At 55.6% G+C, this 26,235-nt stretch overlaps 2 protein-coding genes and 1 pseudogene across 8 annotated transcripts in view; 2 read left to right on the top strand and 1 right to left on the bottom strand.

The window, feature by feature from the left end:
- Positions 1–13,663, top strand: part of MED15 (mediator complex subunit 15) — an 86,828-nt gene extending 73,165 nt beyond the window's left edge. For 3 of the 7 annotated variants that reach the window (XM_050746075.1, XM_050746079.1, XM_050746076.1), the window contains 10 exons: positions 247–366; positions 8,641–8,777; positions 8,870–8,997; positions 9,184–9,318; positions 9,398–9,461; positions 10,437–10,503; positions 10,934–11,094; positions 11,180–11,346; positions 11,802–11,900; positions 12,608–13,663. In XM_050746075.1, the coding sequence (XP_050602032.1) occupies positions 247–366; positions 8,641–8,777; positions 8,870–8,997; positions 9,184–9,318; positions 9,398–9,461; positions 10,437–10,503; positions 10,934–11,094; positions 11,180–11,346; positions 11,802–11,900; positions 12,608–12,744 (1,215 nt within the window). In that variant the 3' untranslated portion in view covers positions 12,745–13,663. The remainder of the gene's footprint in view (positions 1–246; positions 367–8,640; positions 8,778–8,869; positions 8,998–9,183; positions 9,319–9,397; positions 9,462–10,436; positions 10,504–10,933; positions 11,095–11,179; positions 11,347–11,801; positions 11,901–12,607) is intronic. The other 4 variants (XM_050746080.1, XM_050746078.1, XM_050746081.1 and 1 more) reach the window with 2 other exon arrangements.
- The window catches only part of THAP7 (THAP domain containing 7), a 210,755-nt gene continuing 189,513 nt past the window's right edge, over positions 4,994–26,235 (top strand). Inside the window, exon 1 of the mRNA XM_050746282.1 lies at positions 4,994–4,997. The gene's annotated coding sequence lies outside the window, so the exon portion shown is untranslated. The remainder of the gene's footprint in view (positions 4,998–26,235) is intronic.
- Positions 21,836–25,368, bottom strand: LOC126929782 (sphingomyelin phosphodiesterase 4-like; annotated as a pseudogene).

The raw sequence follows: 26,235 nt of genomic DNA, 5'->3' as shown, positions 1-26,235 counted from the left end.
TAGAATAGAAAGGTCTGGAAGCAGCATTCTTGGCAAATCTTCTAGATTCCCAATGCCCAGATAGACCTGGAGGTGCTGTGGGCTTGAATGTGTGGGCGGCCTCCCCTCCCAGGCTGCCCTGAGCTGTCCAAGGGTTCCTCACCCTGGTGCTCCTTCTTGCAGAGGCTACACATGTCCTCTCCACCTGCCCAGGCACTGAGTTTCTTTGTTGCGATCACCTTGTCTGTTGTCCCTCTGTCCTCAAAGATGATCACGGAAGCCTTGGCCCAAGGTGGGATGCACATAAGAGCCCGGTTCCCGCCTACCACCGCTGTGTCCGCCGTCCCGTCAAGCTCCATCCCTTTGGGCAGACAGCCCATGGCACAGGTATTTAACGGGGCAGCGCCCAGGGCACGGCTGGGAGCTCGGGGCGTCCTCTGAGCGCCTTTGTAAAGCACACCTGTCATTATCATTGCCGGTGACTTCCTTTATGGTGGCTTTCAGAGTGCCAAACCCACAGTCACCTTTTTTTTTTTTTTTTTTAAATGAAGCTAAGCCCAGCTTGTGCTTCTTGAGAGGATATGAATAAATATCTGGGTCTTTTCAGCTTAAAATAGTTATACTGTACGCATTTTCATGATAAAAATAAAACAGAAGCTAAGCAAAAGTTTTGCTTTCTAGAGCTGTGCTATCTAAGCATGTGTGGCTGTTTACATTTAAATTAACTAAAATTAGGCCGGGCACAGGGGCTCATGCCTGTAATCCCAACACCTTAGGAGGCCGAGATGGGAGGATCACTTGAGGCTGGGAGTTTGAGACCAGCCTGGTTCACATAGCGACATACTCTCTAATTATATATACATATATATTTTATTTTTCATGGGAAAAAATATATATATGTGTGTGTGTATTTTTTTTATTTTTTGAGACAGAGTCTCGCTCTCTGGCCCAGTCTGGAGTGCAATGGCACAATCTCGGCTCACTGCAAGATCTGCCTCCTGCGTTTGCACCATTCTCCTGCCTCAGCCTCCTGAGTAGCTGGGACCATAGGCGCCCGCCACCATACTCGGCTAATTTTTTGTATTTTTAGTAGAGACGGGGTTTCACCGTGTTAGCCAGGATGGTGTTGCTCTCCTGACCTCGTGATCCACCCGCCTCAGCCTCCCAAAGTGCTGGAATTACAGGCATGAGCCACCGCGCCCGGCCATATATTTTAAAAATGGAAAAAAAAAAAAAACCCCAAAAGTCAACTAAAATTAAATAAAATGAAAAAATGCAGTTCCTCAGTTGTACCAAATAAATTTCAAGCCCTCATTTGCCCACGGGGAAGCTAGTGGCTGCTGCAGTGGATAGCACAGACTCCAGAACGTGGCCTTTGTGGCCAAGATGGCATTGGGCCATGCTGTTGTAGAGTTTGCTGTGTAGAGTGTGTAATTTGTAATACACATCCCCTTTCTAGGTAGAGGTAGACTTCTGTGTACATTTTGCTTTTCAGGGATATGAATTCCCAGCTTCTCTTTATTGTATGAAATTTGGAATTGCTCCATGGTACAGTCATTTGTTTAACAAGTAGTTACCACATGCATTCTGTGTGCCAGGCACTGTGCTAAGGTTCTGAGAATAAAATGATGCTGAAGTTCTCTAATCATACAGGCTTTCCATTTTAGTGGGTTTGTTGTGGAAACCTCAAATTTGCCAAAAGAACTTTACAATTCAGTTTCTGTTTTAGGGGAAATGCCTCTATAATCCTAGCAGACAGTGGTCCCTGCCCATCCCTGAATGCCCAGGTGCAGGCACTGCCACCACCCTGGCTTGTGCAGTGCTGTCTCTGCAGCTCTCTTCTACAGAGGAAGAAGTGGAGGCTGAGCCAGGATGGCCCTTGGTCCATGTGGCCCCAAGTCCGGTGCCACACACCACACACTGCCAAGAGAGTGGCCTGGGCCCCCATTGGGTGCATGTTAAGCTTTTGCCTTCCCTGCATACTAACCCCCTGGGTTACCCGAGATGTGCCATTTACATAGTTACTGACTGGAACTTAGGTTCTCTGGCAGGGACCTCCTTTTTGGTAGTTGTTGAATTACAGCAGGAGGAAGTGCCTGGAATCGGCTGGTGGAAAGGCTTTGGTGAAAGAGCTCTCCAGAGGAGCGGAAGTTGGGAGTGAGGAAATAGGTTGTTTGGCTGTGGTGGAAAGGAGGCCAGTGTGGGCAGAAGCCAGGGTGCAGTTCCCCATGGCCTGGAGGCTGTGAGCTCCGCGATCCACTCACATGCTGCTGGTGTCTCCTTGACCAGACAGACCCCTTTGGGTTCTGCACTCTTGTCTGCTAAAACTGCTTCTTCTCCTTTCCTGTAGCCTCTGGCTTAGTATCCACTGGGTTCACAGAATCAGGTTGGGTTGTTATGTGGAGGAATGACTTTAGTAGCAGCGTGTAGAACTGATTTTTATAAACACAAAAAGTCCCCAATGTTTTCAGTGTGTGATACGTGCCAGTGCCAGGCCTTGAGCTAAGCTCTTTGTGCACAGAGCCTCACTGTTTCTCGTTGCAGCAGGTCATAGTTCGAACATTTAGCCCCTTTTACAGACTGAGAGTGCCCCCAGGGAGCCACCAAGTCAGTATCGAGGGCTCAAATGAAACCCTTGTGCCTTGGCCTCTCAGCAGGTTTCTTCTGGCAACTCCTCACTCCCCTTCCTGCTGGGCTGATGACCTGGCTCCTCCTTCTTGTTTACTGGGCACTCTCGGGTGGGCCCCCCCATTATCCCGCAAGACCAGGCTCTGTCCTGGGCTTTGGCTTGCCCATACTGTGTTGTGGACTGGCCACTCCCCACACCCAGCTGCTGGTGTTGCCACCTAGACTTCTCATAGGCAGCCCCTCCCTCCCTCCTTCCCACCAGTTCCCAAACCCACTCAGTCTTTCCCTCCCCAACCTTCCCTGGCCCTTAGATTAAGGCTGCCCTGAGTTATGCCAGCTAATAGGTCTCACTCTCTTTAGAAGCTTCCAATCCCCATAGGCAAGGAGGTAAGGTGGAGCAGAGGAAGGATAGAGAAATATATGATGAAGCCAAAAAGTTAGTGCCTTGGAGTAAATGCCATGGAGAATTCTGGTTTGTCCTCTTTGCACTGTGTGGGTTGAGTGAGAGCACCGGCATGGGAAGATGCTGGCTAACTCCACACAGATTTAGTCACCAGGTTCCGCCCATTCGCACTGGCAGTGAGGGGCATACCTCTGAACCTTTGGGATTGTTCACTGAGGACAAATGTGGCGGCATTTAGAAAGTATTCCTTGTCCTGGCAGTAGACAAAAGCCACAGGATTTATGGAAAGAGGAAGGAAGGCACAGAACTGGGGCAAAGTTCTGGTTTTGTTTCTGTTTTGTTGTTGTTGTTGTTTATTTGTTTTTCTTTTTTTGAGACAGAGTCTCATGCTTGTCCCCCAGGTAGGAGTGCAATGGCGTGATCTTGGCTCACTGCAGCCTCCACCTCCTGGGTTCAAGTGATTCTCCTGCCTCAGCCTCCCGAGTAGCTGGAATTACAGGTGCCTGCCACCATGCCTGGCTAATTTTTGTATTTCTAGTAGAGATGGGGTTTCACCATGTTGGCCAGGCTGGTCTTGAACTCCTACCTTCAGGTGATCCGCCCGCCTCGGCAACCTAAAGTTTTGGGATTATAGGCCTGAACCACTGCACCCAGCCTTGTTCTGTGTTTTTAAAGCAGATTTGTTCATGCTTGTCAGCTGCAAGAAAGGAAACTGGCAGGAGTTTAGGGAGGGAGAAAAGCCAATGGAGGGACACCCTGGAGTGGAGGCCTCCCTGCTGCCCAGGCAGCTGCTCTGCAGCCCTTGCTGGTCCTGGCCTTCCCCGCAGAGGGCCCTCCCCCAGCTCAGCCCTCTACGTTGGGCTGCAGTACCAGGCTCCCTGGTACAGCCTCCCATACCTGGCTGTGGGACAGCCTTGGGGACGTGAAGCATGCTGGGCCCCGTGTACCAAGGGCATTCACCTGCCCACACCAGCTGGCTCCAGAGGTGTGCTGCTGCTTTTGTGTCATTATCTTTCAATCCAGTCCCTTCCGAGAAAAGAGAGTTTATCCCAGCAACGTATCTGTTGACCTCACCAGAATTGCCCCACTGTGTCCCATCTGAGCTCTCAGGAGCCAGAACCTGCTGACTCCGGTGTGTCCAGTTGGCCATCCAGTGGCCACTGTCCTTCCAGCTACCTGCCCTCAGCAGTCAGCAAGACGAAGTCTGGAGACCACACTGCCTGTCTGCTCTTGTTCTTTCCTTGTGGCAACAAATTGGGTCCAAGAAAACAGGTGGAGCTAAAAGAGTGGGAACATACGTGCCCCATGGGCTCTTCTCCAGAGGCCTCGCAGGGCCCGGGCTTCCTCCCTCTCTGTCTTGACGGCCCATGGCTGCATCTTCCTGTAACGGTGGGCATGCCTCACGGACTCAGGCTACCAGGTCCAAGCAGGATTCTGTGCTGGGTGCATGCTGGATAACGGTGCCCAGCACAGGGGCCCAGGGGGTGGCATAACCCATGCCACAATCCTCCCTTGGCAGGTATAAGTAGGCAGTGCCTTCCTCACTAGGGGCTCGTCATTTGACTAGAGAGGCACTGTTGCCTCCCTGTTCCCTGCTCCAATCCCAGACCTGACATGAGCCCAAGGACTGGGAGTTTTCTTTCTCGCCTCTCTGGCTGCCTCCCTAGAGCCTAGAGCCTGTCTTTGGATGAGTCTTTGGGGAGCTGCTTCTCATCCCAGGTGCTGGACTTGGACTGCCTGCCACAAACACCTGGGCACAGGGCCTGGTTTCCTGCTCTCGTGCTCTTGGAAATGAATGGGTTCCCTTTGTTTGCTCTTGTTCCCACTAGAAATCTCCCTGCCTCCCATCCTCTGGGCTCTGCTGGCTGCCAGCTGCCAGGGTGAAAGCCGTGTTCCACTGCGCCCTGGGGAGGGCCTCTAGGGGGCACACTGAGTGCTGGAGCCTGGAGCGAGGAACGGTTCCCAGTATATGGGGGGGACTGGGGGGAGCGCGCAGTGCCGCCAGCCTTGCCTGAGGGTTCCTCTGTGGGATGGAGCTCCTTGGACCAGCCTTTCTGCCCTCCCACCTCCTATCTAGCCCACTGTGTTCACCTGCCTTCAGCTCCAGGCTGCTGTGTGGGTCCCTTTCCCAGAAATGCAGTTCATGCCATTGTTGCTGGGGTATTGATGTTTAACGTGCCTGAGGTCCCTTCATCACTAGGGTGACCTTGAGCAAGTCACTTCCCTCTGAGCTCCCTGTTCCCAACCTGTGACACAGGTGACAGGTGGTGTGCACTTAGAAGCTCTTTCCCTAGCAGGTGTGACATTCTTGTCCTGGGCCCTTTGCTAGTAGCTGTGACACACCGGCGCCCGCGCCCCTGGCCGAATATGACCAGAGAGTGCGCAGAGCAGCAGTTCCCCTTGGTCCTTGGCCCTGTGCCCGCTAGGGGCTCATCCTTTGACTGGAGAGGCACTGTTGCCTCCCTGTTTCCTGCTCCAGTCCCAGACCCGACATGAGCCCAAGGGCTGGGAGGTTTCTTTCTCACCTCTCTGGCTGCCTCTCTAGAGCCAGTTCTGTCTTCAGATGAGTCTTTGGGGAGCTGCTTCTCATCCCAGGTGCTGGACTTGGACTGTCTACCACTGACACCTGGGCACAGGGCCTGGCTTCCTGTTCTCGTGCTCTTGGAAATGAAAGGGTGCCCCTCGTTTGTTTTTCTTCCCACTAGAAATCTCCCTGCCTCCCATCCTCTGGGTTCTGCTGGCTGCCAGCTGCCCTGGCCTGGAGCAGCTAAAGAACTGAGATAGACCTAAGTTCTGGGTGGGTGCTTGGGGGTCCCACGGGCGTGGCTGGTGAGATTGCTGCTTCGGGGCCAAAGCGGGTGCTGGGCTTCCTGAGGTTCGAGAGCAGATAAGAACTCTCGAGTGGCCGGGCGCGGTGGCTCAAGCCTGTAATCCCAGCACTTTGGGAGGCCGAGACGGGCGGATCACAAGGTCAGGAGATCGAGACCATCCTGGCTAACACGGTGAAACCCCGTCTCTACCAAAAAATACAAAAAAACCTAGCTGGGCGAGGTGGCGGGCGTCTGTAGTCCCAGCTACTCGGGAGGCTGAGGCAGGAGAATGGCGTGAACCCGGGAGGCGGAGCTTGCAGTGAGCTGAGATCCGGCCACTGCACTCCAGTCTGGGCGACAAAGCGAGACTCTGTCTCAACAAAAAAAAAAAAAAAAAAAAAAAAAAAAAAAAAAAAAAAAAAGAACTCTCGAGTGGCAATGAGGGCCGTGTGGTGGCCTTCCCTGCTCGGCGGTCTGCCCAGCCTGCAGCTGCCTTGCTTCTCAGAGAAACGCTGAGCTTTAGGCCGCAGACAAGAGCTGACCATCTCCTAGAAGGGCCAGCTGCTCAGGCACAGCGCCTCTCTGGAAGAGGCGGTCAGAGAGAGGCGAGGGGGAGGGGCCTGACCTTCAAGCAGAAAGAGGTGAGCTTGTGAGACAGCTTTCTGGGGTGCAGGTAGAGAGCAGCAGCAAGTCAGGCACAGGTCAGGAAAGGCAGAGTGGTGACGGGGCTGCTGGGGGCTTTAGAAGGGACCCCACCACAGGGCGGGCCGTGCTCCACAGGGTTGGGCTGAGCGTGGAGCCCGAAGTCTTTACTTCACACTCCTCGGTGCCGTCTGTGGTTCTCTGTATGGAATTTTCTGGCCTTGGGATTTTGTTGATACCTGGATGAGTCTAGAACATGTGTTCTGGTGTCTGAGACATGCCCTCACTCCCCTTCAGCCAGGGCTCTGTGCACCCCAGCACCGTGAATGCACAGGACTTTGGTGGGAGAAACCTCTGTACTTGTTCAACTCAGAATTTTAGCAAATGAAGTCACATCAGTCACAATTCTGACCTTGCTAACCTTTGCGAGAATCACCACGAGCCATTTTGCTCCACTAAGTAGAGTGATGAGGCCCGGCAGGCTGAGGCTGGGGCTCCTGTACTCTGCCCCTCCTCTCCCAGGCAGCGGTGTCTTGATCACAAAGCAGTGGTAACAGTCCATTCCATCGGTTGATGTCCACTGGGCCAGTGGCTTTGGATAGGGACCTCTGACCCAGCCATGCTGGAAGTGCCCTGCTGTGGTCACACCCTGTGCCTTAGCCCCCTACCCCCTGGTCTCCCAGCACACGTGGTTCAGGAGCGGCCTGCACCCAACATCCCTTGCAGCACTGTCAGGCACACCCCATGGAACAGGCAGGACAGAAAGAGCATTCCGCTCCAGGAGCTTGATCCAGGTGGTGCTGAAAGGGCAGTGCCACCCTGCCCTCTGCTGCCTGGTGGGGTGGTGAGGAGGGCAGCATTCTGTTTGTGGGCTCTGGGCCTGGTTCCCAATTTAAGGAGCTTAGAAAGCAGCAGTCCTGTCCCAGTACTCAGAGCACTGTGGTGGAGGTGCTTGGGGAGTTGTGTGAGCTGTGGCCCCAGACAGGTGCTCATGGCCAGAGTGCCCCAGGAGAAGCACTGAGTTGGTCTACAGAAATGGACGGTCCAGGGGCCTGGCTCCTAGGCAGGCTGTGAGGGGATGCTCGGCATGCAGGGGGTTGACTAGGGTGTGGGAAATGCCACCGTGGGCCCATGGGGGCCTCTGAAGCTAGTAGGGCCTTCAGGGTTCCCCCAGTGTGACAAGGCAGCCCTCTTTGCTGAGAGTCCCTCTAGGGAAGGCCATTCACCCGGGTCTGGCAGGCAGCTGTCCTCCCCATCAAAACTGCCATCTGTGCTCCACCCCAGGAAGGTGTGGGTGTTTCACACATGCTTGTCCCTGATGCCTGGGTGGTGTGGTTTCATCCCTAGAGTTTACGGATGAAGACAGTGGTGTCCCTTGTGCAGACAATGGGCTGATTGATCTTATTTGTATCGTGCCCAATAAGGCCTGGGGAGCAGAGCAGCAGCCTTGCTCTGCAGACACACAGGGCCTCAGAGGACTCAGGTGCACGCCTGCATGGCAGAACCAGGCTCTGGGCCCAGGTGTCTTTGACACTGAGTAGCTCGCCTCTCCCAGGGGCACTGGTGTGGGCTGATACCAGTGCCACCATGGGTGTGTGTGTGGCTCCCTGGGCCACCTCACTCCAATTAAGCAGGTCCAGGTGGGACACAGCCTGGGACCAGCCCTGCAGCTGCATGTGTTAACCAAAGAGATGGCCACGGCCACCGGGATTGTCCTTGGTGCAGTCAGCCTGTGGGCTGCGGGGGCTTGTGGAAGCATGTGGGAAGACAGTCCCACTGGTCAGCAGAGCAAGGTCCTCACCAACCCACAAAGGAGCACGTCACAGGACAGGCAGGCGTGGCAGGGAAGGCCAGGCTAGTGCCAGCCGAGGGCATTACCTCCCAGACTGCCCTTTTCCTCACACATCTATGACACAGCCCTCAAAGCCTGTGTCTCTGTGGGCCCCTGGCCAAGGAGCAAGGGCTGCCCTGCGTGGCCCCCCTGCCAGTTCCTTGGTCACCTCATGCTGTGTGCCATGCTGGGGGATGTGCCTGTGTGTATGTCCTGGTGGCATTTGGATGAAGACACAGGTGTGTGGTGAGGCTGTGCGGGAGGACGGACCTGTGTGTGAGGTGGGCAGGTGGTGTGGAGGTGGGCGGGCGTGTGGCAGTGCGCCAGCTGAGCCCCTCCACTTCCAGGTCAGCCAGAGCAGCCTCCCCATGCTGTCCTCGCCATCACCGGGCCAGCAGGTGCAGACCCCACAGTCGATGCCCCCTCCCCCGCAGCCGTCCCCGCAGCCTGGCCAGCCCAGCTCACAGCCCAACTCCAACGTCAGGTAGGCCTGGCCTGGGGTGTCCCTCCCCGCCTGGACCTCAAGGCTGGCCCTGCCTGGACCCCAGCTCACATGTTTCTCTCACTTGTCTGCAGCTCCGGCCCTGCCCCGTCCCCCAGTAGCTTCCTGCCCAGCCCTTCACCACAGCCCTCCCAGAGCCCAGTGACGGCGCGGACCCCACAGAACTTCAGTGTCCCCTCACCTGGACCTTTAAACACACCTGGTAAGTTGGGCCTGGGGTCCATGGCCCCATCGTGTGACCTGTACTCGGCCTGGTGGGTTGAGGTGCTGAGGTCACTGCTCACCGTTATGAGGCCTCAGCTCATACTGGGTGTGCGAGCTCTGGGGCCCTCAGAGCTCACGCTCCCCGCCTGAGGGTCGAGTGGCCTCACCCACCTGTGTCCTGCAGTGAACCCCAGCTCTGTCATGAGCCCAGCCGGCTCCAGCCAGGCCGAGGAGCAGCAGTACCTGGACAAGCTGAAGCAGCTGTCCAAGTACATCGAGCCCCTGCGTCGCATGATCAACAAGATCGACAAGAACGAAGGTGGGCTGCGGCCGGGGCAGGGCCTGCACCCTGGGGACACTGCTGGGCTTGTGTCTTAGTGTCCTCTCTTCTGTCCCAGACAGAAAAAAGGACCTGAGTAAGATGAAGAGCCTTCTGGATATTCTGACAGACCCCTCGAAGCGGTGAGCTTTGCACACAGCCCACGGAGGGTCCACAGGGGCATGGATAGCCCAGCCATGGATGAGCACTTGGTGATGATGTGGATTTAGCAAAGGCACCGGGCAGCTCTTTGAGCCCTGGCCAGAGGCCTCCAAGGCTCCACTCTGGTGTGTGCTGAGGCTTCAAGCCCAGGCTTCATCTTGGCCAGTGCCCAGCCTTTGCCCTACTCCTGGCCGCTGCTGTGGCCCTCATGCTGGGCCATCACAGCCAGACCTCACCAGCCAGCAGCCAGGGGCCCAGCTTGCAGTGGCCTCACCATCAGCTGGCCTGATGGGCCTGAGCCTGACCTGGAGTTCTGCCCCTGACTTGCCAGTGACCATGGGCAGGCGACTGCATCTCAGTTACCCATTTGTAGCTCATGTGTGCTGTCTTGAAAATGAAACAAGATGGCTCTGGTGAGAAGCAGGTGGAAGGCAGGGCCACTGGCCACGGTGCTGTGAGGATCAGTGCTCGGGCAGTGCCTCCAAACTGCATGGGCACTGGCATATACCTCCCTCTCACCTCAACTCAGGCTGTTCCCCCCACCCCTGTCTAGAAGGGTCTCTCTGTTCTGCTTGTCTGGATAGAATGCCAGTCACTATTGGGTGGTCCTCCAGGCCTTCATGGGTTGATCCTTTGTTAGGGTCATAGGGATGAGCGGGGCAGGGACTGGCCTACATGAGAATGAGGCATTCCCAGCCTAATGAGGGGCCTGGCCACTGTCCCTTCTCTTGCCCCATCGCCTCACTCTGCCAACCAGGGACAAGCAACTCCTGGGTTTGAGGGCTGCCTGCCTTCAACTCTGGGTCTGGGAACAGCCGGTCAACTGGTAGGAGCTCCTGCAGAGGAGGTTTCTGATGGCCAAGGCCCAGTGGCAGTGGTTGGAATCCCAGCCTGAGAGCTGCCATGTCTCCCACTCTTCCAGCACAGAGGTCAGCCCAAGTCCTCTCTCTCTGCAGGTGTCCCCTGAAGACGTTGCAAAAGTGTGAGATCGCCCTGGAGAAACTCAAGAATGACATGGCGGTGGTGAGTGGGATGCCAGACACCCCTAGGGGAACCAGGGCTCCCCCAAGAGCTCCTGGGAGCACCGCTGGGATGGTCCTTCAAGGTCAGGGCATCTGGGTGGGGGCTGGGCCTGACCTTGGACCCTGCCCACGAGGCTTCCAGGCCAGGTCTGCTGTGCTGGATGGGAGCATGGGAGAAGTCACCCTCTGTCTATGGCCCCCATGGGTGCCTCCTCCACCCAGTTCAGAGGAGGCAGGGACTGTAGGGAAGACAGGCTATAGGGGTGGGGGATTATTCCCAGAATCAGCCAACATTGTCTGCACAAGGGTGGAGGCTGTGAGAGGGGCCTCAGGAATCTGGCTGTGAGTGACAACGGGCCTGGGGTGTGAAAGCCCCCTAAATGGGGAACCCTCGGGTCCTGGGCTGCTGACCGTGCCCATCCTGCCTCCAGCCCACTCCCCCACCGCCCCCGGTGCCACCGACCAAACAGCAGTACCTATGCCAGCCGCTCCTGGACGCCGTCCTGGCCAACATCCGCTCACCTGTCTTCAACCATTCCCTGTACCGCACATTCGTTCCAGCCATGACCGCCATTCACGGCCCACCCATCACGTACGTCCAGCTGGGCTGGGCTTCGCGGAGGGCGGCCAGCCCTGGGCCGCGTGTGCCCGGTGTGGTCACCATGCCGCCTCCCCAGGGCCCCGGTGGTGTGCACCCGGAAGCGCAGGCTTGAGGATGATGAGCGGCAGAGCATCCCCAGTGTGCTCCAGGGCGAGGTGGCCAGGCTGGACCCCAAGTTCCTAGTAAACCTGGACCCTTCTCACTGCAGCAACAATGGCACTGTCCACCTGATCTGCAAGCTGGGTGAGTGTCCAGAGGGCTGGGGCTGGCATGGGAAAGCAGGCCCTGACTGCAGCCCCAGGACTCTGCCATCTGAGCCAGAGGGCACAGCGCCCAGAACCCCCCCTGTATTCACGCCCCGCCAGGCTGTCTGCTCTATCCTCATACACACCGGGCCCCAGACAGCCTGATGATGCCTCAGTCCTCACTGCCAAAGCCCGCACACTCTCACCTCCCCAACACAGATGTGGCTCTGGGGCCCTAGGGAGGTGGTAGGCAGGACCTCTGGGCACCCATCGATGCAGGGCACTCCAGGCTTCATGTTTGGAAATCTGAGAGTCAGAGAGACCTCTTCCAGGCTTTGCCACAAGCCTCACCAGAACCTCCCAGGGTGTGAAGAGTCCTGTTCCAGAGCAGGGCTGTGAGGCAGGGCAGGCTGGGGCTGGTTCAGGTCACAGATACAGCTTTCTGTGTTGCAGATGACAAGGACCTCCCGAGTGTGCCACCGCTGGAGCTCAGTGTGCCCGCTGACTATCCTGCCCAAAGCCCGCTGTGGATCGACCGGCAGTGGCAGTACGGTAGGTAGACCCAGAGGAGCTGTCTGGGGACCCAGGGCAAGCAGGGGTCATTGTGGAAAACCAGGCTTCCACTGCAGCGGGGACAGCCGCTCTGCGCTCCTGCCCCTCTCCAGCTCAAGCCCCTCCCTCACCTCTTCTGGCTCCTCCTGCACAGACAGGAGCGGGTTGTCCAGTGGTCACCTGAGAGGAAAGGGTCTCTGCTCCCACTGTGTCCCTTCGCCCCTTCAACTTGTGTCAGGTCAACTGTCCAGGGTGGTTGTGTTCAGTGGGTGAGGGATGAGTAAGCCCATGGCTCAAGGACAGACCCTGCTCTTCCCGGAGGCCACTAGCTTCCCAGAGGCCACTACCTTGGCGGGGCTGATGGGTCCCACCGGCAGCTTGAGCGCACAGGGCCCCATCTGGGTGATGTGGCTCCAGAGAGAACTACGGTGGCAGGGGGCAGTCTCCCTGAGCCCAGAGCTGGCACAGCAGAGCTGGGCTGGGTCCCCAAGGTTGTTAGAGGCAGAGCGCTAGATCCTGTTCAGATTCAGTTCTTCACTGACGACGAGGCTCTGGGAGGAGAACCTGAAGGCCGGGCACCATGCAGGACATCACCTCCTGGTGCTTCGGCTGGAGCCTGGGGCTGCCCCTTGCGGAGCACTGCCGGGTATGCCAGGAGCGAGCTCTGCACTGGCTGCCTTAGGTTCACACCTGCTACGTTGTTGCAGACGCCAACCCCTTCCTCCAGTCGGTGCACCGCTGCATGACCTCCAGGCTGCTGCAGCTCCCGGACAAGCACTCGGTCACCGCCTTGCTCAACACCTGGGCCCAGAGCGTCCACCAGGCCTGCCTCTCAGCCGCCTAGCCATAACTGCAGGGATGGCCCACAGCCTCATCGGGGCCAAGGACACATGCCTCCTGTCAGACACTTCTAGGTGTTGGCTTCCTTAGAGAGCCTGGGGTTAGGTTAGCTTTCCTGCTTTTATCTTCTGCCTTGGGGACCTGCCAAACGAAATCCCACACCTGTACAGAACTGGGATAGGCGTAGTGGAGCGGGCTGCTTGGGGGGCGTTGGCCGACTTCTTAGAGAAGGCCCTCCATGTGACTTCCTCCAAGGAGCCAGATGCGATCCTCGGGCTGCTCTCACCGTGGCCTGTCCAGGGTCCAGGTCCATCTCAGCAGCGTGAGGGTGCACTCAGGGTGTTTAGAGCATCTTGTGTGTGCTAGACACACTGCTGCTCGTTTCTATAGGAGAACACAGAGGACATAGGAAACCCTTAAAACACACATGGGATTCTCTGGTCACAGTTTTGGGTTCAGGCTACGCTGCTTTGGGCAGGTGCAGCACCCCCCAGGGAAGCCCCCAAGTCCAGGGCACAGGCTGCCTTTTGGAGGGAGTGCTGGCCCATGGGTGCTGCCGGCTTCCTGCCACCAGCTGGGCCTCAGCCCTCATGGCATTCCTGCTGAGCACTGTGGGGCACCCAGGGAGCAGGGACATCGGGGGTCCTGCTGCTGGCACCCCTGCACCGCTGGCATGAGGGCCATGTCCCCACTGTGAAGGATGAAGAGCAAGGCCCTTGGGACCCGCGTCCTCAGAGCACCACACACTGAGCCACCCAGAGAGAATGGGCCTGGCAGCGGGCCGGGGCCATGCGGGGAGCGCCTCCCTGTGTTGCCTGCCACTCTGGGCACTGGCCAGCAGCCCTCTGGTGAGAAGAGGTCCCCCCTTTTTATGTGCACTACCCCACCATCTGTGATTATAATAAATTTATTATTCCCGTGTTTGCCAGTTGTTCATCACTGTGTCCCCTTCTCCATGAATCTGGGCTCGCTGTCCTGTCAGGATGCTGTCAGCCTTGGGGCTGGCAGTGTCCAGTCTGGCCCTGGACACCCTGGACCTCAGCTCTCCTTGTCTGATACACCGTCCCATTCCTTAGCCTAGTTGATCCCCCAGCTTCCTGGCAAAGTTCCTGCTCCCTGAGGTAGGAAAGGGCTGAGATTCATGCCAAGGAAGGGGGGCCATGGTACTGGGAGGACTGTGCTGCCAGGTGAGGGTGGACACTAAGCTGGCCACCCCCAGACAATGGACGCAGCCGCAGCTGCAGCTGCTGCTGTGGTGGGAGGGGTGGCGCGGGCATGGCCACAGCACTCTGGAGATGGCCCTCCAGGAAGGAAGATGAGCTTGGCTGGACCTCCTGTCAGCGGTGTTTTGTCAGGGCAGGAGAAGATGGCATCTTGCCCCCGGGAGCATGCAGTCTGGGCAGGAGACCCAGGCTGATCTGTTTCGAAGGCAGCTCTGGCCCAGCCGGGGGACCAGGAAAGCCCTCCCACCTCCAGGGAGGGTGGGCGCAGCTCTGGCAACGCTTCTCTTCCAGGGCAGCTGCCAGGTCCCGGGATGAGCAAGACTTGGCTGGCCAGGCAGGTCCCTGCAGATAGCAGGGGCCGGACTAGGGACCAGGGGCCGGGAAGGGACGCCTGATAGTGGGGATCCAAGCACATGACTTGGAAAGAAACAAGCTTTTAGTCTTCAGCAGGTAAGGTTTTACTTCATCATGTGCTTTTGTGTAAATGCCAAATACCGAAATAATAGCTAGAAAACAAACTAGCTGTTGTTTTGTCAGTTTGGAGATCAAATACTTTATCTTGAGTCATTTATCTTGGAATTTAGCCAGGCTTAAAAGTAGTAGAATTACCAGGAAATGCTATAGAGAGCCAGAATCCACTTGGAGGTTGGTGGGCCTGGCAGTGGAAAGCTGTGGGTGCAGATGCGGGTATCTCAAAGGCCCTGAGCGGTGCAGGTGCTTGGTCCACATTGCCTGAAGCCTCTTCTGCTGAGAGACAAAGGTGTTCTTCAGGGTTGGCTTCAATGCAGGCAAGATGACAAGTGCTACCACAGCCAAGGGGCTCAGAAGCAGCTGGGGGTGAGTAGAGGGACTGTCACCTTGAGCATCCTCAGGAGTGGTGTGTGCTGGGAGTCGGGCCTGTGTGGCCCTCACCAGGGCCCAGTGAGGCCAGGGCCTGCTCTGCTTCTGTGCTCCCTCCCTCCCTTCCCCACTCCTTCCCTGGCACCCAGGCAGAAAAAGAGACAGAAGCAAGTTTCAGAGCAGGAGCGGAAGTTTATTTTAAAAAGTTTTAGAACAGGAAAGAAAGGAAAGTATTCTTGGAAGAGACCTAAGCAGCATATAAAGGTCAAGTGCAGTGTTTAACCTTGATCCTAGCACTTTATAGACTGGCCCATTTCCCATCATTCTTTCCCTAGGGTGGGCTGCTTACATGCACAGTGCCCTCCTTGCCCTTGGGAGGTGAGCGTACGCAGTGTGTTTAGGAAACTGTACGTATGCCTATTTGAGGCTTTCTTCCTTTTTCTGGTGGGGTGCCCCCAGAAAGTCATACTCTGCCATTTTGTCTCGTAATACACATGGCCAGGAAATTGCTTCTCCCTTGTGCCTGCATTCAATTAACACTTTAGTGAAACAGGTGTGACCCATCAGGAACTGGCCTCTCCCTGGTGCCAGGTGCCAATTTATAACTCTCATTTTTTATTTATTTATTTATTTTTTAGAAGGAGTCTCACTGTCACCCAGGCTAGAGAGCAGTGGCATGATCTTGGCTCACTGTAACCTCTGCCTCCCAGGTTCAAGTGATTCTCCTGCCTCAGCCTTCTGAGTAGCTGGGATTAGAGGCATGCACCACCACGCCTGGCTAATTTTTGTATTTTTAGTAGAGATGAGGTTTCACCATGTTGGCCAGGCTAGTCTAGAACTCCTGATGTCAAGTGACCTACCCACCTTGACCTCAGAAAGTGCTGGGATTACAGGCATGAGACACCATGCTCGGTCCTGGCTTTTTGTTGTTAATTGTTTTTTGTTTTTTTTGGGTTTTTTGTTTTTTTTTTTTTTTTTTTTTTTGAGGCAGAGTCTCGCTCTGCTGCCCGGGCTGGAGTGCAGTGGCCGGATCTCAGCTCACTGCAAGCTCCGCCTCCCGGGTTCACGCCATTCTCCGGCCTCAGCCTCCCGAGTAGCTGGGACTACAGGCGCCCGCCACCTCGCCCGGCTATTTTTTTGTATTTTTTAGTAGAGACGGGGTTTCACTGTGTTAGCCAGGATGGTCTCGATCTCCTGACCTCGTGATCCGCCCATCTCGGCCTCCCAAAGTGCTGGGATTACAGGCTTGAGCCACCGCGCCCGGCCGTTAATTGTTTTTTGAGACAGTGTCTCACTCTGTAGCCCAGGCTGGAGTGCAGTAGTGCGATCACTACTCACTGCAGCCTTAACCTTCTGGGCTCAAGTGATCCTCCTGCCTCAATCTCATAAGTAGCTGGGACCACAGGCATGCACCATCCTACCCAGCATTTTTTTTTTTTTTTTTTTTTTTTTTTTGAGATGGAGTCTTGCTCTGTCACCCAGGCTGAAAAGTGCAGTGGTGTGATCTCACCTCACTGCAAGCTCCGCCTCCCGGGTTCACGCCATTCTCCTGCCTCAGCCTCCAGAGCAGCTGGGACCACAGGCACCCGCCACCACGCCAGGCTAATTTTTTGTATTTTTAGTAGAGATGGGGTTTCACCATGCTAGCCAGGATGGTCTCAATCTGACCTCATGATCCACCCCGCTCAGCCTCCCAAAATGCTGGGATTACAGGCGTGAGCCACTGCGCCCCACCGCTAATTTTTTATTCTTTATTGTTTGTAGAGACGGGGTCTCCCCATGTTGCCTAGGCTTTTTTGTTTGTTTGTTTAAACAGAGACAGGGTCTTGCTATGTTGTCCAGGCTGGTCTTGAACTCCTGGGTTCAAGCAGTCCTCCCATCTTGGTCTCCCAAAGTGCTAGGATTACAGGCATGAACCACCAGGCCCAGTCTCCATTGTGAATCTTTTTTTTCGAGACCAAGTTTTGCTCTTGTTGCCCAGGCTGGAGTGCAATGGTGCAATTTTGGCTCACCGCAACCTCCGCCTCCCAGGTTCAAGCGATTCTCATGCCTCAGCCTCCTGAGTAGCTGGGATTACAGGCGTGCGCCACCACACCCAGCTAATTTTTTTTATTTTTAGTAGAGATGGGGTTTCACCGTGTTAACCAGGATGGTCTTGATCTCCTGACCTCATGATCCACCCGCCTCGGCCTCCCAAAGTGCTGGGATTACAGGCGTGAGCCACCATGCCCAGCTTACCTTTTGAATCTTTTTTTTTTTTTTTTTTTTTTTTTTTTTTTTTTTGAGACAGAGTCTCACTCTGTCGCCTAGGCTGGAGTGCAGTGGCATGATCTCGGCTCACTGCAAGCTCCACCTCCCAGGTTCACGCCATTCTCCTGCCTCAGCTTCCCAAGGAGCTGGGACTACAGACGCCCACCACCACGCCCGGCTTATTTTTTGTATTTTTTAGTAGAGACGGAGTTTCACTGTGTTAGCCAGGATGGTCTCGATCTCCTGACCTCGTGATCCGCCCGCCTCGGCCTCCCAAAGTGCTGGAATTACAGGCATGAGCCACCACGCCCAGCTTACCATTTTGAATCTTAAGAGGAGAAAGTCTGGTTCTCTGGAAGGCCTGGGTAGCTTTTCTCCTGAGCATCTTGAGAAAAAAGTGCTCTGAGCACTCCTTGGGAAGTCCGAGTTAGCACATGCAGCCAGGTGGGTGCTCCCTGGCTGCTCTCCCAGAGGTCAGCATAGCTGGAGGTAGCTGGAGGGAGGAGGCTGCAGATGCGTTGAAGTCAGGAAGACCCAACAGTGGAGAGAGAAGTTGCTGGTGACACCCTCGGCTTGACGCTGCGCTCCCCTGGGCTGGGCTGGGTTCAAAAGGCCTCCACCCTCCGAAGTGCCAGCCTTTTGCTGTGGCTGAAAAGCATTTACTCCTCTTCCTCTCACTTTTTTGCATTCTTCCTACCTCTTAAGTGCATACAAAGATTCACATGGATATTAAAGTCAATGGTGATTTTCATAGCTGGAATACTCGTTGGGAGAAAGTAGGAATTGCTTTTTTTTTTTTTTTTTTTGAGACAGGTCTCTCACTCTGTTGCCCGGGCTGGAGTGCAGTGATGCAGTCTTGGCTCACTGCAGCCTCCATCTCCCATGCTCAAGTGATCCTCCCACCTCAGCCTTCTGAGTAGCTGGGACCACAGGTGTGAGCCTCCATGGCTTGGCTAATTTTTTGTATTTTTTAGTAGAGATGGGGTTTCGCCATGTTGCCCAGGCTGGTCTCAAACTCCTGAGCTCAGGCGATCCAGCTGCCTCGGCCTTCCAAAGTTCTGGGATTACAGGCGTGAGCCACTGTGCCTGGCCAAAAGTAGAAATTCTTGATTGGGAAACAATTTGATTTCTTTTGGCCCCTTCTCACTTGAGAAAATTGTGCTGAGGATTCTGGTTTGAGAGTGAAGGGAAGCTAGCTTAATTTTTAAAGTGAAGGTTACATGAGTCCTCTCTCCAGAGTGGTGGCTCACACCTGTAAACCCAGCGCTTTGGGATAAAGAAGCTGGCAGATCACTTGAGCCCAGGAGTTTAAGACCAGCCTGGCAACGTAGTGAGACCCTATCTCTACAAAAAAAATTTAAAAATTAGCAGAGTGTGGTGGTGTGTGCCTGTAGTCCTGGCTACTTGGGATGCTGAGGTGGGAGGATTGCTTGAGCCCAGAAGTTGGAGGCTGCAGTGAGCCATGATGGTGCATTGCACTCCAGCCTGGGCAACATAGCGAGAACTTGTCTCAGAAAAATACAAAGAGTCCTCTCTCATTTATGTTGGAAATGTCAGGGTTATTGGCCATTTAGGGGATCTAACTTGCTCTTGGATGTCCAAGAGGAAAGGTATCGATTTCTCCTGATTGCACAGGGCCTCTTCTGGTGGGTCACCTGCACGAGGTGACCAGAATCTGAGTCACCTCGGGTCATGCGGATGCTGGTACATCCTAGAGACAGGATGTGTTGGTCATGGAAGAGAGTGGGCCACAAATGGGTTCCAGGGGAACAGCATTGTCTGGTGCGAGGAGTGGGGTGTGGAGGTGCAGGGGGCAGGGGTGGTGTCCGGAGAGCCTGAAGCTGTGCTGCCAGAGGCTGCAGGCCAGGAGGTCTGAGAAGCATCTGGATTTGGCCTGTTCACAGCAGGGGAGTGTGGCCTAATGGCAAAAAGTTGAGGGCATCCTAGGAGTTGAGGAGGTGGCAGCGGTTAGAATAAATCACTCTGGAGGCGTCCAGGGGTGGAGAGACAAGAACGTGCAAGAAATTCCTTCAGCCTGGCCTCCTCAGGACCCCGGCCACCGGCCTCCCTCCTAGATGTCCCCAGAGCTTCCTCCTCCTTGTGCCCCAGAACTGGTTCCTGAATTGCTCCAACCCCAGGCCTCCCCTGGAAGTCCCCCCCAGTGCCTCCCGGCTGGGACCCCTAACTGCATTTTGCTTCTGCTCTTGTGCCAGTAGTCCCCCGTTCTCTCCAGCGTCCGGTGCTCTCATGCCAGTAGTCCTCCTTTCTCTCCAGTGTCTGGGCCCCAACTACCAAGACCCTGCCTCCTCACTCAGCTTTGCTGTGCTTCGTTCTCTACTCAGTAGGTTGTGTCTGCCTCCACTCCTGGCCAGACACTGCCCTGGGGCTGAGTGCACAGTCCCCAGCCACTCGCGAGACCCTCAGAGCTTCTGGAAGCCATAGACACGGTAGCATATGCTTCAGGTTGTCAGGTTTTTTTTTTTTTTTTTTTTTTTGGAGACAGAGTCTTGCTCTGTCACCCAGGCTGGACTGCAGTGACATGATCATGGCTCACTGCAGCCTTGACCTTCTGGGCCCACGTGATCCTCCCACCCCACCTCAAGTAGCTGGGACCACATGTATGAGCCACCACCACACCTAGCTTCTTGAATCTTTTTTTTTTTTTTTTTTGAGACAGAGTCTCACTCTGTCGTCCAGGCTGAAGTGCAGTGGCACGATCTTGGCTCACTGCAACCTCCGGCTCCCAGGTTCAAGCGATTCTCCTGCCTCAACCTCCCGAGTAGCTGGGATTACAGGTAGGTGGCACCACACCCAGCTAATTTTTATGTCTTTAGTAGAGATGAAGTTTCACCATGTTGGCCAGGCTGATCTCGAACTCCTGACCTCAGGTGATCTGCCCATCTTGGCCTCCCAAAGTGCTGGGATTATAGGTGTGAGCCACACGCCCAGCCAACTTTTTGAATCTTTTGTAGGGATGGGGTCTTGCTATATTGCCCAGGCTGGGCTTAAACTTCTTGGCTCAAGTGATCCTCCCTGCCTTGGTTTCCCAAAGTTCTGGGATTACAGGCCAATCTACTCAATGTTGATATTAAGTAGAAGGCAAAATTCACATGGCTCAGGCCCAGCAGGCTCAGGCTGGGTGTGGTGCCATCTACCTGTAATCCCAGCTACTCAGGAGGCTGAGGCAGAAGAATCGCTTGAACCCAGGAGCCGGAGGTTGCAGTGAGCCAAGATCATGCCACTGCACTCCAGCCTGAGCAACAGAGACTCTGTCTCAAAAAAAAAAAAAAAAAAAAAAAAAAAAGAAAAAAAAAAAAAAAAGATTCAAGCAGGCCCTCAACCTTTCTGTCACAGGCACTTCAGTGTTAACATGCACCTTGGTTTTGCTGCTGCCATGTCTACTGTGCTCCTGGGCAAGGAAAGCAAAGGAAACCAGAGGGCCAGGCCCATGGACACTGGGGTGAGGGGCCAACCTGGGTGAGGGTGCCCAGCAGCTGTTTCTGCAGCCCCTGCGTGTTCAGGGACCCTGTGTGGGTGAACCGCCTGGATACTGAGCCTAGGCGGTGGAAAACTCAAAAACAAGGGCAGGTTTATTCAGATCCCTGGTGGAGTTACAAACTTGGTTTGGTTTTTGGTCACAGGCCCTAAAATGCCATTATTCTGAGTTTACATAAAAATACAAAGCACTGGCCGGGTGCAGTGGCTCACACTTTGGGAAGCTGAGGTGGGTGGCTCACATGAGGTCAGGAGTTTGAGACCAGCCTGACCAACACGGTGAAACCCCATCTGTACCAAAACTACAAAAATTAGCTGGGCATGGTGGCACATGCCTGTAATCCCAGCTACTCGGGAGGCTGAGGCAGGAGAATTGCTTGAACCTGGAAGGAGGAGCTTGCAGTGAGCCGAGATCGCGCCACTGCACTCCAGCCTGGGCGACAGAGCGAGACTCCGTCTCAAAAAACAAAACAAAACAAAAACCAAAATACAAATTACAACATTTAAATTTGAAAATCATTAAAAAGAACCCCACATCAAAAACAAAGGCTTGGTTTGAAAATCACCACTGAGGCCGGGTGCGATGGCTCATGCCTGTAATCCCAGCACTTTGGGAGGCTGAAGCAGGCGGATCACGAGGTTAGGAGATCGAGACCATCCTGGCTAACATGGGGAAAACCCATCTCTACTAAAAATATAAAAAATTAGTCGGGCATGGTGGCACGAGCCTGTAGTCCCAGTTACTTAGGAGGCTGAGGCAGGAGAATCGCTTGAACCTGGGAGGTGGAGGTTGCAGTGAGCCGAGATGGTGCCGCTGCACTCCAGCCTGGGTGACAGAGCAAGACTCCGTCTCAAAAAAAAAAAGAAAAGGCCGGGCGCGGTGGCTCAAGCCTGTAATCCCAGCACTTTGGGAGGCCGAGACGGGCGGATCACGAGGTCAGGAGATTGAGACCATCCTGGCTAATATGGTGAAACCCCGTCTCTACTAAAAATACAAAAAACTAGCCAGGTGAGTTGGCGAGCGCCTGTAGTCCCAGCTACTCGGGAGGCTGAGGCAGGAGAATGGCGTAAACCCGGGAGGTGGAGCTTGCAGTGAGCTGAGATCCGGCCACTGCACTCCAGCCTGGGCGACAAAGCGAGACTCCGTCTCAAAAAAAAAAAAAAAAAAAAAAAAAAAAAAAAAAAATCACCACTGAGATGCTGTTCTCCCTGGTGTGTCGTCTGTGGGGTGAATGAAGGTGTGAGAGATCCCATGATGGCTTCTGTCAGTCAGTCTGTAGTTGTCATTATTCTGAATACTTAAGTATCATCAAACGGTTGCTGTGTCTTTGAGCACTTGATTTTATTGAAGCTACCTTCCCTCCCTTCTCAGTCCCGTTTCCCCCAGATGCCTCCACGACTGCAGGAATCCCCCTGCTCCCAACCAGGAGCCCAAAGATAACCGTGTTCCCACCTGGAGTGGCCTCCCACGTCCAATGCCATCAGGGCTGGTGCAGCTTCCCCAGCTTGGTCAGCAGCGTCCTGGCTGAGGAGTAGAGGACATAGCCCAGAGTAAACAGCAGTGCACAGGTGAGGGGCCCGACGCAGAACAGAGAAGCCACGAAGAAAGCCAGCAGCAGCCAGGGCAGTGTCAGGTAGCTGCCCAGAAAGCATAGGCTGAGCCTGGGGCCGCTGGCCAGCGTGGGCTCTGTGAGGCGGTAGCGACAGAAGCTGCCAAGGGAGTCATCTCAGGAACACAGAGCCGCCATCTGGTCTGCAAACTGAAGCGCAGACAGTGGCACGGGGGTATGGGGTGGTGGCACCACAGGCCTCAGGTACACCCCACCCCCATAGGCCACCCTGGGACTGCACCCCAGGCAGGAGCACCCAGAACCCTCTCTGAAGAGGCCAGGCCGGCCCTCCTGCCCACTCACTCTGTTTGATGGCAGATGACAGCCGGAAGGGTGCTCGAACCAAGCTGGTAATCTCATAGCCCCAGAGGGGCAGCAGCTCCAGGTCCCCCCGATACTCAATTTCAAACCTTTGCAGCCTGTTGATCTAGAAACCCAGGTCGTAGGGTTGGGTCAGAAAACATGGCCCTGACCAGGCGCAGTGGCTCACGCCTATAATCCCAGCACTTTAGGAGGCCCAGACAGGTGAATCACGAGGTCTAGAGTTAGAGACCAGCCTGACGAATATGATGAAACCCTGTCTCTGTTAAAAATACAAAAATTGGCCAGGTGCCGTGGCTCACACCTGTAATCTCAGCACTTTGTGAGGCCGAGGAAGGTGGATCACGAAGTCAGGAGATGGAGACCATCCTGGCTAACACGGTGAAACGCTGTCTCTACTAAAAAATACAAAAAATTGGGCCGGGCGCGGTGGCTCAAGCCTGTAATCCCAGCACTTTGGGAGGCCGAGACGGGCAGATCACGAGGTCAGGAGATCAAGACCATCCTGGCTAACACGGTGAAACCCCGTCTCTACTAAAAAATACAAAAAACTAGCCAGGCGAGGTGGCGGGCGCCTGTAGTCCCAGCTACTCGGGAGGCTGAGGCAGGAGAATGGTGGGAACCCGGGAGGCGGAGCTTGCAGTGAGCTTAGATCCGGCCACAGCACTCCAGCCTGGGCGACAGAGCGAGACTCCGTCTCAAAAAAAAAAAAAAAAAAAAAAAAAATTGGCTGGGCGTGGTGGCGGGTGCCTATAGTCCCAGCTACTCCAGAGGCAGGAGAATGGCGTGAACCCAGCAGGCTGAGCTTGCAGTGAGCCGAGATTGTGCCACTGCACTCCAGCCTGGGCGACAGAGTGAGACTCTGTCTCAAAAAAAAAAAAAAAAAAAAAAGCCAGGCACAGTGGCATGCGCCTATAATCCCAGCTACTTACTCAAGAGGCTGAGGTGGGAAAATCGCTTGAACCCGGGAGGCGGAGGTTGCAGTGAGCTGAGATCTTGCCACTGCACTCCAGCCTGGGCGACAGAGGGAGACTTTGTTTCAAAAAAAAGAAAGAAAAGAAAACATGGCCCCTGCACACAATTCAGAAGAGCCAAGCCATCTCTGCTCACAGCAGAGGAGGGAGCTGGGGACAGGTCAGGGCCCAGCCCATGCAACTCTGGGACTTGGGCCTCTCACCTGGTACTGGCCCAGGGACGTAGGGATGAGTCCATCCTCACCTGCAATGCAGTCGGAGCTGCTGCTTTCCATTCTCATCCTGGATGGTGTCCAAGGCAAGTGTGAACTGTGTGAGCTGCGCTTCACTGAGCTGCCAGAGAGAGAGAAGCGCCTCTGTCCTCAGTGTCAAGGTGAAGGAAGGGACCAGTCTTCACCCCACCAGCTTCTAATGGTGGCGACGAGGGCACCCAGACTCGGGGTGTGGGCCTGCCTCCCACAACACTGGGTTCATCTGCATGGGGCCTGGGACAGGTGCGTGGCAGACCACAGGCTAAGGGGGAGTGGACCCTTCGGGGAAGGGGACCCTAATGGCCGTGGGGTAGGCCCCATTGCTCATACCTGGAATATCTGGCACAGATACTCCAGGGCCTCCTCCAGGCACTCGTCTGTCTTCCGGACGCTGTCCTGCCCCATCTCGTCCAGGTCATTGGCTGAAGAGGAGCCGTTGGTGTCCGTGGGGCCAAAGCCCGGCCACAATAGGAAGGAGCAGCCGGCCGGACTCTCCACACACGGGTCTGAGATGGACTTGGCCATGTGCTTGGCCTGCCTGATGAGCTGAGTGAGGTGCAGGACCTGCAAGGGAGGCAAGAGCAGGTCACTGGCAGGAGAGGCCTGTGCTGCCACCAAGGCAGGCTGACTAGGGGCCCTAAGATGGATGCACAGCCAGATCACTGAGTGACGGGAGGAGCAGCTTCTGCTGGAGGACTTTTAAAGACTAAAGGATGATCTTCTAAATGTGAAATTTCCCAACACTGCCTTCGTTATCAGAAACAAATCAGACTTTACTGAAACAGGGGAAGGAGAAGTGCGTCAACTCTACGCCCAGCCTCCCTCCTTCCAGCCAGAACACAGCACTTTCCTGCCTCTGCTCAGCCCCGTGGCTCCAGGGGCCCTGTGGATGGGCACCACCAACCCACTCACCAGGGTGTGGGCCTCAGGCCTGAACATCAGGGTGTACTTGCAGTCCTGGCCCTCCAGGCTGTAGACGTGGCTCTTCACCTTGAAGGAGGTATCAGTGACCACTGGTGGCCACGATGACAGGAAGCCGCTGGCGAATGTGCAGGCTGTGAAGAGTCGGTGCTGGCAGTCGGGGATGACGAGCTCCGGCTCCAGGAACAGCTGCTCAAACTGGAAGGCAGGAGACAAACCTAGCGCCCACTTCCGGAGGCACAGAGTACCTGGTTACTGCCCACAGGTTTTCAGGATGCCTCCGAGGTATCTGGGGAGCCATGACCCAGGGGTGTCCTCCTGAGGCCCTGCCTGGCAGTGTCTCCCATTTAGTAGGTGGCTGACATGGGGAGGGCAAATGAGGGAGCTGGTGGCTCACAGAGCCCCCAGCAGTATCTACAGGAGGGCAAACACCGGGAGGAGCAACAGAAGCCAATGTCCAACCCAGCCAAGACAAACGCACGCCAGAGACCAAGACAGCCTCCCAAGGCTGCTGCCACGAGTTGCCAGGGAGAAATTGTGGTGCCATGGGGCGGCAGCTTGGTCTGTGCAGCCCCCTCTGTGGGTATACCTCCACCCAGTGCCTGGTGCCTGCCAGCCGGTCCCAGCCTTAACTGCGCAGATGTGTCCCAGGAGTCTCCACAGCAACCTTTGCCGAGGCCCACTCTGGACACATGGGTCCCTCTTAAAGAGGTGTCACCTACCAGCTAAGGGCCTGGCTCTGGTCTGGCTGGGTCGGGGTCTGCCAGGCTGGCCTGGGCCGAGGACTTACCGTTCTGGATCATCTTGGCTAGGTTGGACTGGGCAAACACTCTGGCCATTCAGAACACCATGAGCACGTGCTTGGGGCTGACCAGGTCTGTGTGGAGCACGTGGTTCAGGAAGCCCACGAACAGCTTGGTGTACATCAGCAGGTTCTCCTGGACAAAGGGCACCCTGGGGACCGAGGTGGCAGGTTGGGGCCAGCCTTCCCACTGGAGGTGGAGGTGGGGGCTGCGCCCGTCCATGCCCCTAATACCCCTGCTTGTTCCCAGGCTTTCAGACTCTCCCTGGCCAAGGTGACAAAGTGTCATGGATGACAGCTCAGAGGACTGTTGGCAGGCAGGGAGGGCAGGACACAGGCAGGTGAGACCCAGGCCCTCTGAGGATGCTGAATCCTTAGCAGGGCTGAGGCCCCTTTCCAAGAGGACTGAAGCCACCATGGCAGAGGCTGGCCCAGAGCCTGAGGGGGCTGAGGGAGGATCCCCCAGAGGGTCCAAAGGGGAAGGCCTCAGGCAAGGAAGGGAGAGGTCAGTGGCTATGCCAGGTGCCACGGACGCCTGGGAGGTCTGCTGTGAGGATGAAGCAGGAGATAAGGGGAAGGCAGCCACTGGTTTGCTCTGTGCTGGTAAGGAAGGGTCAAGGCACAGTTTGCAGGTCACTATGAAAATCTGTCTGGGCCAGAAGGGAGAGGGGACAGGTCATCCACTGCTTCCATGAGAAACCCATTCTAGGACCTGCAAAGTTGAGCCTAGGAAGGGCTGGTCTGTGCGCCACTCAGCAGGGGCTGGGAGAGGAGCCCAGGAGGCCGCCAGAGCCAGGGCCAGGCTGAC

This window comes from Macaca thibetana, chromosome 10, assembly GCF_024542745.1.
Source record: "Macaca thibetana thibetana isolate TM-01 chromosome 10, ASM2454274v1, whole genome shotgun sequence".
Lineage (NCBI taxonomy): Eukaryota > Metazoa > Chordata > Mammalia > Primates > Cercopithecidae > Macaca > Macaca thibetana.
Note: the sequence above shows the minus strand (reverse complement) of the source record. Positions and strands in the feature narration are given on the sequence as shown.